The sequence below is a fragment of the Quercus suber genome, unplaced genomic scaffold (genome assembly GCF_002906115.3).
Source record: "Quercus suber isolate HL8 unplaced genomic scaffold, Cork oak 2.0 scaffold_492, whole genome shotgun sequence".
NCBI lineage: Eukaryota > Viridiplantae > Streptophyta > Magnoliopsida > Fagales > Fagaceae > Quercus > Quercus suber.
Window position 1 is genome coordinate 512117 of NW_027069941.1, and position 10458 is coordinate 522574.

Here is a 10458-nt window from a genome sequence, read left to right on the forward strand (position 1 = left end):
AAAATATCTAAAAGTCTGAACAATGGAGCTGAATTTTGAGATGAAGAGAACTAATGTTTGTACATGTAACTGTTCTCATACTTATGGATTGGTACAATTAAAATGGTAATTAATCTATTTCACTTCCACTCATCTTGTAATACTAAAATACTTATCAATATATATATATATATATTACTTATTCTATTTCTACAATGGAGGTATTTATAGTTCAAATCTCCCCATTTCTATTGTAACTATTGAATTAAAAAAAAAAAAAAAAAAACGTTTTTCACAGGGGAGTAACTAACTTTCAACAAAACATTTAAACATATTCTAAACTGGCTAATTTGGTATCTTACTTCTGGCTTCTCAAACAGATCGACAGTCATATTTTGCATCAAACTATACCCAACCAATAAATACATACAAAAAACTATCTTGGAAAACGTTAAATTTATAAACTAAATCATTTTTAACCTAATTAAGTTTGATATGAATGTACAAGTATAACAAACAATGATTCTCTCGTTACTAATGCATGCAAACTGCTTAAATTAAAGCCATCTTAGCGAAAAGCTAGCAGAAGACTTGTTGATCTGTCCACTGTCCATTTCATCATATCTTGAAATGGGAATATAGGGTGCATAATTTGGGGCTTATTGGAGTTCAAACTTCCAAATCAAGCAAGATTTTGTACAGTACTGAAGTGGAAAACTGTTCTGGCCCTCCCTTGAGCACAGCAATATAACCATATAAGCCTTCTCCATGATATTTAGGGCCTAAAACTTGTGGTCTAGTGGTTCAAGGTAACTGTTGAAGCATGAGCTGGAGTCCTTGCTTCAAGATGCAACGAGTGATTCAATGATAAATTCAGCATTGAAAATTTTATTTTAAGAAAATGGAAATCGTGAAAGACTACCAATTCAGGCAATTCTTTTTCTCCAATACTCAAATTCACATAAACTTATATCAAAATGGTTGCACACTTGCACTCACATCATAAGGGAAGGGCAAATTAATAACCCTTTTTCTCTCTTCTTCAAGTCTTATTTTTCTTTTGGGTAATTAAGGCCATGAATTTGTTAATTAGTTACTAATAATATTAGCAAATGCATGCACACTATTACAACTCATGGACAGAGGCTAGTGGGTGGAGTTCTCTTTGTATGTCTATGATCTACCACACTAGAATTTATCTAAGCTCTTCAATTTAAACTAACATGTATCAGAGTTACATGGTCTTTTAAGTCTCACGAAAATAGATCATTTCTATATAAAATTTATCCATTTTATGATTTTATTACAAATGTAAAGGTACATCTAATGTTATATTACTTAACATTTTAAATGATGTGGGACTAAGTACATCGTTGGATCTATAAAATAGGTGAAATGAACTCTTTATTTCAATAAAATGAACATGTTACTGTTCCAAAGCCCACACTCTTCACATGGTCACAGTCACGCGCATGATTTGGAAACCAAAACAGTAATTTGTGATGATCATAATAAACATAACATTGGGATTGAAAAATGGCATTGGACAATTTTGATTTGCACAAAATGCATGAACCATAGCTAGCACAGAAGATTAAAAAAGAAAAATGAAAGCACAAATGGCATGCATTAAGTTCTGTGAGCATACCTCTTGCATTCAACACGCGATCTTTAGCCCTTGAGATTACATTAAGCTGAAGCAGTTATAGGGCAACTCTCCTTTGGCGGGTCATGAGAAAATTAAAATAGATAGGACCTATAAGGCCATAGTCTATATCATCTATGACCCGTGCCAAAGGAGAGAAGCCCCACAACTAGTTTGCTTACGATATATCTGTAAATCCTAATTGTCTACTACCTTGATAGCTAAAAACATCTCTGGTTTGTGCCTAGGCCCTAGGGCAACTCAAGATATTTATAGGCTCTTCATGAAGGGCACTAGCAATGGATAAGCGGTTGAAGGAGTAGCATATGCCATGGATATCCTTTGATGACCGCTTTCTACGCATTCCATATATGCAAGGCTGCTTAATTTTATCTGAAAAAGGCTTCCTTGTGAATGTTTTGGATTCTAGTTTCAAACTTTATTTCAACCTCTGAAAGTTTCTTTCATCTCTCTCTCTCTCTCTCTTGTATGCCACGGATAATAAACGATGCTTTCTTTTCAATGTGTCTCTCTCTCCATCCATTTTCGGAGACAATTGCTCCAAAATTTGGGCCTAGAGGTATATCCTATGTCATATTCTACTCATTTCTGATTTGCTTTATGATATTTTATTTATTATAAATATTATTATTATGATATGCCAATTGGGTGTTTGAAAAACCAGACAACGGTTGCAATTGGACGACAATTTCATTTGGTCCAATCAGAATAAATCCCAGCTCATCTCATTTGGTCCAATCATGTATGTATGTCAATTTTATAAGCTAAAAATTACTTATTAGGTTATTATAGAAAGAATTTGCTAGTGGATGATAACCAACTCGCATTTCTAAAAAAAAAAACACTAATTAGTGTGCAAGTGTTCATAATCTGAAATATTTTTCGTTTGCGCTTTGTCAGTATATCAATTTTCAAGATTAGAACCTCCGATCCCTAACTCCCTCTGGTAAAAAAAAGAAAAAGAAAAGAAATTATGGTGTTCTGTCTTTTGGTATGAATTTACCAATTATAAGGGATTACCAATTACAATTGGACATAATATCTGGTTTTTATTCCAGCATTCTTCCCTTTTTAAGGCCTTTTTTTTTTTGGATTTCTAGTTCATTTATGATTTATGGATGAAATTGCACCCAAGATCAAATTTACTAGATTGGTTTTGTCTATGTCCACAAAGAAGTGGAGGGCATGGCATGGGCAATGCCTTTCAATGAGATCAAGATTAATGTCTCTTAAATCTTAATTAGCTATTCCTATCTAGGAATTTATTCTTTTTTTTTTTTTTGTTTCCCTATAAAAGTAACATCTGAATGAGATTATATAAAAATATACAGTGCTAACACATTACTACTGATCATAAACCCTGCATGGCATCAAGTACAAACATACCAGACACCATCTTAATTTTGAACAAATACTAGCAAATTAAAATGTATTTGCTTTATTCCTAACTAGTAGAAGATATGCTATATCTTACTTTTAGGCCTACTTTTTTCTCCATTTTTATATTTTGATGCTTCTAATTTCCTCCATCACTTCTCTGTGGATTCTTTTTCAAATTATTTTTCCTGTTGTCCTAATATATCATTATTGTAGCTCTTGCTCCTAGCTAGTCATAAATGGTTTCCATTATTTCGAATCTCATTCTTCTTAGTTTTCTCTAACCTATTGCTTTCTTAAATCATCTACAAAGTCGATTTTTGGAATGACTCCATTAGATTAGTAGTATTTTTCGGATTATTCCATGTAATGGCTCCATCTCCGTACAAGTATTTAAAATTTTTGTTTAACCATGTAATCCTGCACTTTGATTTACAAAGATTTTCAGAACAGAATCTAATCTTCAATGCTAATTGTAAAAGTACCACAACAAATGCAAAAAGATGCAAAAGAAAACATAGTAAATATCTTCAATGTGAACCCTTTTATGTGTTCTTTCAAATCCTAGACAAGAATCAATTTGACATTTCCTTAGGCTATTAGCTGCGTAATAAGGGCTCCTAAATTGCACTCTTTGATCAAACCCAGTAAAAAAAAAAAAAAAAAAAAATTCAAATCATGATCAATTATTTTGAGTATCTCCATTAAGTCTCTCACTTAATATTCGTACACCCATGTACCTGCACCAAATCAAATCAAATGGCCCATTATTGATAAACGTTATATTATTAAGCATAACCAAAATTAAGAGGATGCTAATGACTAGTAAATTACCTTCCAAGCATCATGACAGTGGCTTGAGGATTAGTTCCAGGAGAGTAATTAAATGTGGATCCATCAATAACCCTAAGTGCATCTACTCCAAGAACCTTATAATCATGATCAACAACTTTCCCAACTTGGCACCCTCCATGGTAATGCCAAATGGTCATCACAGTGTCCTTGCAATATTGTTCCAAGGATGTTGACGCATTGGCATGTTTAGGCAACAAATTTATTGGGGAACTTGCGGTCATGTTGAGCAGTGCTGGTATTGTTAAAGAGTCATATCTAAATTTAGAGAAAGCCTTAGACTCGATTATTTTCTCTATGGTGCTAATGCCTCGGACACATCTTTGTAAGTCTAAGGGCTCTTTGAAGTAGTTAAAGGTAACAGACGGGTTATCGTTTGGATTACGGGTTAGGATCTCCAAGTGGCCTGTAGAAAGTGGACCAATTACTTTTTCAAGAATGAATCCACCTTTAAAGGCTGCTTCGTCAAGATTTGCCTCAAGTTCCACAGCTTTGGCTAGGGCTTCTGGGGTCCTTTCTTTTGGTGGCACTGTGGAGAGCTGCCCAATCTGCAAATAGGGAACACTACGTTTTGATTATCAAATTTCTAGAAGATGTTACTATGGTCTAATGATATTACTATGCACAAGTTATGGGTCATTCGGCTGCTTGGCTAGAGAAACAGGCCTGGGTTTGCACTAGAAGTTTGATCGTAGAAAATCTGAGCTCAGTAAGCTTCTTGTATAAATCTGGGCTTATCTACAGCACAGCACATATTGGTTTGACATACCATTTGAAAATGGGCTTACCTATTTAGGCCCAAATAATTTCAGGCCCACAATAATGGAGACGAGAGAGGATAGGTGCCATTGGGCTAGAAACCCATTGACAAATAAATGAGTACCTTAGGCATCAGAAGTTAAAAAAAAAATGAGTTACCTTAGGAGAGAACATCCCATAGTCTCTTGGAGAGCCACCGGCAAAGTTGGCACCACTGGCGGCTTCAATGTAGCTTCCGAATTGGGTGATGCCGACAACTTGAATGAGAGAGACCTCAACCGGAGCCGGAGAGGGGATGAAGACGGCATTCATGGGATTATCAGACATGCCTTGGCCAACCAAGGGCTGGTCCAACACAATGGTGATGTTGTGGGCCTTAAGCTGATCTGCAGGGCCTACCCCACTTAACATCAATAGTTGTGGGCTTCCCAGTGCACCAGATGATATGATAATCTCATTTTTGGGCCCTCTCTTGAGGAAAGCTCTGTGTTTGACCCCTGATGCATCTCTAAATACCACTCCATGGGCTACTGGCCTTGGTTTTCCTGTTTTAAACGCACAATTTTAATTGTTGTTTATGAGAAGAATAAAGGAAAAAAAAAAAAAAAAACAAGTAGTAAATTAAGGAATACAAAAACAGAAAAGCACATACCTTTAATTCTAAACAAGATTTTGTGCACAGGGGCATGCAAAAGCACAGTGAGGCCATTAGGGTTAGCATACTGTAGCAAGTCAGCAGCTGTATGTCTAAGACCATCTTGATCAAAAATGGTTCCTCCAACCTTAGTCCCGTGCATATGATCATAGGTGAAGCCATTAAAGGGCAGCACCCCTGCTTCCAGCAACCCATCCCGCACTGCCGATTGCCACTGCTTGACCGGTGGCTCAAACGCCACCACTCTCTCCACCCATTCATATGACTCATTCGCTAGTCGCCCATCCCATCCCACTTCCCTAATATGCAAATTAAATTTTCAATGAAAACTATTTCCAAAAAATAAAAACATGTAGACATGAACATATATTATTCTTATTTGATGTTTGATAATTGATAATTTATTTTATTCCCAACATTTAAGTTAATAGGAAGTGTAAAATTTAACCATTTATATTACTCCTATTTTTTTAAATAGGTTAGAACTCTTTCGATGGATTATACATTCTCTCTACGTTTATAATGCATATCCAATTTCATGTTAATTGATCAATTGAGTTTTATTTACCAACAAGTTGATCTAAAAACTCATATGTTTTATATATATTTTTTAAACTAAAAAAAAAAAAAAAAAAAAAAAAAACCCCAAAGATTTTGATCATGTCTTTGATAAGATAGATACTAATTTTTATTGACTTTGATATATGAGGATTATATTGATATAGGAAGAGTAGGTAATTAGAATGTTGAGCTTGTCAAAGTAAATATCCAATTAAACATTATTAAGTGATATAAAATTAACAAAAGCATTAATATTGGATGTAACTTGAATTTAATTTTATTTAAACATTGTAGCACTTTTATTTTGAGTGGACAAAAAAAAAAACTTGAATCATTTCTCGATTTATGCTTGATACCTGACATAGTAGGGTGCAGCACGTGTGTAGAATCCGGCATTTAAACAACTTCCACCACCCAATACACGAGCTCGAGCGTTGATGACACCGTCTTTAGAGATGAAGCGTTGAGAGGGCGAGGTTGGGGAGAGATCAGAGAGAGCGGTACCGAAGGCCGCTAAGTTGGAAATGTTAGGGTTGCCATAAGGTGAGCCACCGCGTTCGAGCAGCAAAACACTGTAGTTTTGGGAGAGAGTGGCTGCTAAGGGGCAGCCAGCAGTGCCTCCACCAACTATTATGTAGTCGTAATAGGAAATGGGAGGGGCTGAAGTTGCATTGTGCATGAAAGTGTAGTTCGGAGCTGTACAGGCCCAAAAAAAAAAAAAAAAAAAACAGAAGGTGAAAACATTTTCTCTTGTCAATTTTTTTTAGGGGTGGTTAAACTAGATGAAAAGTTAAAATTTATTTAATGGTTAAGATTTTAGTTCATAAATCTAATAGTATACAAAATCACATCAATTAAAATTTTAAATAAAATAATACAATTTAATACACATTTAAATTTATAATATTTAATTTTAGTTATAAAATTAATCCATTTCAAATAGAAATAATCCTAATAGTTCAAACAAGTACACTATCATGATAAGCTGCAACAAACAGGTACACTATGATGTAAATCTGTAATTTTTCAGTGGAATATTGAGGGATTCATTAAATTCATGTGGGTTGCTTAGCAAAAATAAATAAATAAAAGGTGCAACCGTGCAAGTAGCTGGGAGAAAAGTAAGTAGGAGTTATGAATGAGGATGTGGACGGGTTGGGTTGCTTTTGTTTTGACGTTTGAGGTGTTTGTAGATCGAGAAATAATTAAATTTGCAAAAAACCGTTTAACCAGAGCTAGCTTTTAATCTTGAATTAATTAATGTATCAAGACCACTTCACTATGTTTCCAGCTATATATAACAAGAAACGTCGATCTTTTTTTTCTTTTTTTGGTTTAGAAAGAAATGTCAATCTTATTCATAAAATATATGTTAGGAAAACGTTGGAATTACCAACAATCATATTTCACCACCCTCATTCATTGTCAGCTTTTGTGATGACTGGAATTTAAAGGAAATAAAGTCATTTTCATCCTAAAGACAATATTTGAAACTCTCTATATGTTAATTAGTCTTTGTTTTGATAGCATGTGTTAGTTGCTCTCTCCTCTCCTGTTGACTATTGACTATTGAGAGAGAAAAAAAAAAGGGCCATAATATGTTAGGCTGTCACCAGCCATGATAATGCATCTTTTTTGTGTAAATGGGAGAGAAGTTAATGTAAAACATTTATTAGTAACACTACTCGAGACTTTAGCGGGACATGTTTGCCACAGCACATGTCATATGCTAGCTCACAATAAATTATCAGACAAGAAATACATTACTACAGTAAATCTCTTACCACATCAGAAACGTGGGAAATGACTTTTATGTAATGTGCTAAAATAGTAAAATCAAAAAAAATTTAAGAAACTATTCATGTTGTTGGCTATAGATTATTTCAGCATTCCAAAACACCATGTAAAGAAGGCCCTTGGTAATAAATGGCCTCCTTCACTCTTTGGCTTTGTAAAATTGAACTAACAATCAAGTTTTTAGAACATTATAATTTGTACTAAACGGCCTCTTCACTCATGCTTTCAGTGATGTTCATGAAGCAAACTCCAAATTTATTTAAACAAAATACATTCATGAACGATAATCTCACATATCCGATCCATGGTTAAAACCATGAATTTCTTTTTAAAGAAAAAGAATTATTTTGTACATAAGGAGATACAGCTCCTTAATTTATTATCTCAGACTCAAGTCCAAGACATGCATAATATTACTCCAATTTCATGCAGAAAGACCCAATTAATTAACTTTCCTCTATAATTACAATTAATGACAAGCAAATCTTTTTTTCTTCCCAACATTTCCATTGAAGACCAATACAAAACTATGGTTTATATATATACATATATATGCACACTAATATTCTAAGTATATTCTAACATTCATATGTATAAAACTAGTACACCGTTAATTGTAAGGAAGTACCGAACCAGAAAAATTGGTACCGTTTTCAGAGGCACAGAAGCCATGAAAGAAGAGAATTCCAGCAAAAGCAGCTCCAAACAATTTCCACCACCCAATAGTACCCATTTATCTCACTTTCCAATTAAGCTCCTCAGGAAAGGACTTGAATACTGTTGTGGAGTTTGTTTGTTTGTTCTGCAAATCAAAACCAAAAAGCTTCTCCCTTATATAATGTGAGAGAGCAACGTTCTCGACGGCGACAAGACACAAGGGTAAAAAGATGTCTAGCTAAACAGACCCACATAAGTTGATTATTGAATCAACAAAGACAGGCGAGGATTCAAGAAATGCGGAAGATGTGACACCTAGAAGTACCTAGCTGCTAGCTCGCAAAGTTTTAGCCGATAAAAGTAAAACAAGTGAACTAAGTTGGTACTTTGTAAGAAAGAGAGCTAGGAGATGAAATTTAGCTTGTCATGCGTATTGGCTGAATTTGTTTTTATAGGTCTGTGTTTCAGCAAATGTCTTGCCGTGAGAGAGAAAGAGATTGGCTTTGTTTATTAATTGCACCTAGAATTACGACCAGGATTTGATTTTTGGTCATATTATTTCCATGTCTTGTTTTTGCTTTCATAAAATGGTAATTGTCTGGTAATACCATCCTCTCGGCATTTTGCACCACGGACCCATTTTAGCTTTGATTTTTCATACATGTGAAAGGATAACAACAGTCAATAGCTCATTGGAACCATAAAAACATGAAAAATTAAAAAAAAAAAAAATTAGGACCACACCATTTTGTGTTGCAACCATGATGTGTAAGATTGTGAACGGTAGATTTATGTAAATGTGATAGATAGTCAAGTTTGCTACATAAAATAGTTGTAAAAAATGATGTAGTAAATGATATGATCCTATACACTAAATAGGCAGGCATATAAAGGGTGAAGATTATGTCAACATGCATAAAAACACTTTTTTTTTTTTTTTACAAATTAGAATTTTTACTCTAGCCTAATCTAAGTGAAACTCTCTCCTGGAGACTTGAACTCCGACTCTTGCCCCTCACACCCCACAAGCATTTATACTTGTGAAATGACTATCACACTAAGAGTGTGCGTACATGCATAAAAACACTTAATAGTTGGTATATTAGTATCTAAAGAGTGAGGTTAATAATTAGGTATTTATAAAGATGCTTGATCTGGAAACTAGGAAAACTTGTAACTAATGCATCAATATGCTTACATTTATTAGATATATCATATATCCCTTCAATCATGAGATCCATTTAAACAGGAAAAAAAATAAATAGAATAGTGAAAGATTGCTCAGATTCTCATACAGAGTGACTAGGAGCTGTATGAATCAAATAAAACACAGAGTTTGTTTACATATCATGAGTAAGAGCCTTTCGAATCATTACCCATTGTGTATAGCTGATTTGTTTTGTTTAGAGAGATTAACAAAGTGATCTATCAACAAAGTGATAACATTTACGAATACAGTGGGGAAAAGATTTAATGAAATTCAACTACTTGTGAACAATTAGGTAAGCTTCACTTTAATGACACAAATGGTAACGTCATCAGTTTCATTACCTGTTCCAACCAAATAACGCTCTGGATCCGCCATTTTCAAGTCTTAGAGCTCTTTGCATTAATTACAGCGATATGGCCCTCTTTTTTGTCACTTTTGTGTATTGTTCGCAGGTCAAAATTATCTTGGCAGTTGGCTTAAAAAATATATATAAATTAAAAAAAAAATTATGTGTTTGAGAGATCGAAAAGTGCAAGTCAATAGAAAATAAGGCTAATAAAACAGATTACGTTTTATGGATCTTAAAACGTTTTCTAGAATGTTATATACTCAACAGATCACCACCAAAAAAAAAAAAAAAGAACTCTCAATAGCAACTTCTCTTTATTTTCACTCCACATATTGATTTTTTTTTTTTTTTTCCAAATAAGTCGTTTACCACTTAATTTTTTGCATTAGTTTTAAATTTGAGGACTGTTGTCCATTTGAGGTTTCCAAATGTCCCAAAAATGAAAAACATGTTCAACTTTAGGGGCTTGTTTTTGTGAATGAAAATTTTTGTTTATATAATTATTTGGAATTATCATAATATTAATGATTTAATGCGGACCAAATAACAGGAAAAATGTTTTTTGACTCATATTCTAAGGCACAATTGAACACGAA

General features: G+C 33.9%; 1 protein-coding gene across 1 annotated transcript; it reads right to left on the bottom strand.

Annotated features, from left to right (window-relative positions):
- Window positions 1–3526: 3526 nt before the first annotated feature.
- Window positions 3527–8695, bottom strand: LOC112003824 (protein HOTHEAD). Its single transcript, XM_024036041.2, has 6 exons — window positions 8295–8695; window positions 6206–6545; window positions 5286–5587; window positions 4793–5178; window positions 3857–4422; window positions 3527–3762 (listed from the first exon to the last, which is right to left on the bottom strand). Exons 1-6 carry the CDS (start codon window positions 8377–8379, stop codon window positions 3705–3707), a joined length of 1737 nt encoding a protein of 578 aa, XP_023891809.1. The 5' UTR covers window positions 8380–8695; the 3' UTR covers window positions 3527–3704.
- Between the last annotated feature and the right edge of the window lie 1763 nt (window positions 8696–10458).

What these genes read in the sequence shown, in the direction of transcription:
- LOC112003824 (XM_024036041.2), bottom strand. Translation starts at nt 8,379, where the DNA reads ATGGGTACTATTGGGTGGTGGAAATTGTTTGGAGCTGCTTTTGCTGGA. An exon ending in AATCTTGTTTAGAATTAAAG is followed by an intron (nt 5,179 to 5,285) that starts GTATGTGCTTTT and finishes CGTTTAAAACAG; the next exon opens with GAAAACCAAGGCCAGTAGCC. An exon ending in ACTGTCATGATGCTTGGAAG is followed by an intron (nt 3,763 to 3,856) that starts GTAATTTACTAG and finishes GATTTGGTGCAG; the next exon opens with GTACATGGGTGTACGAATAT.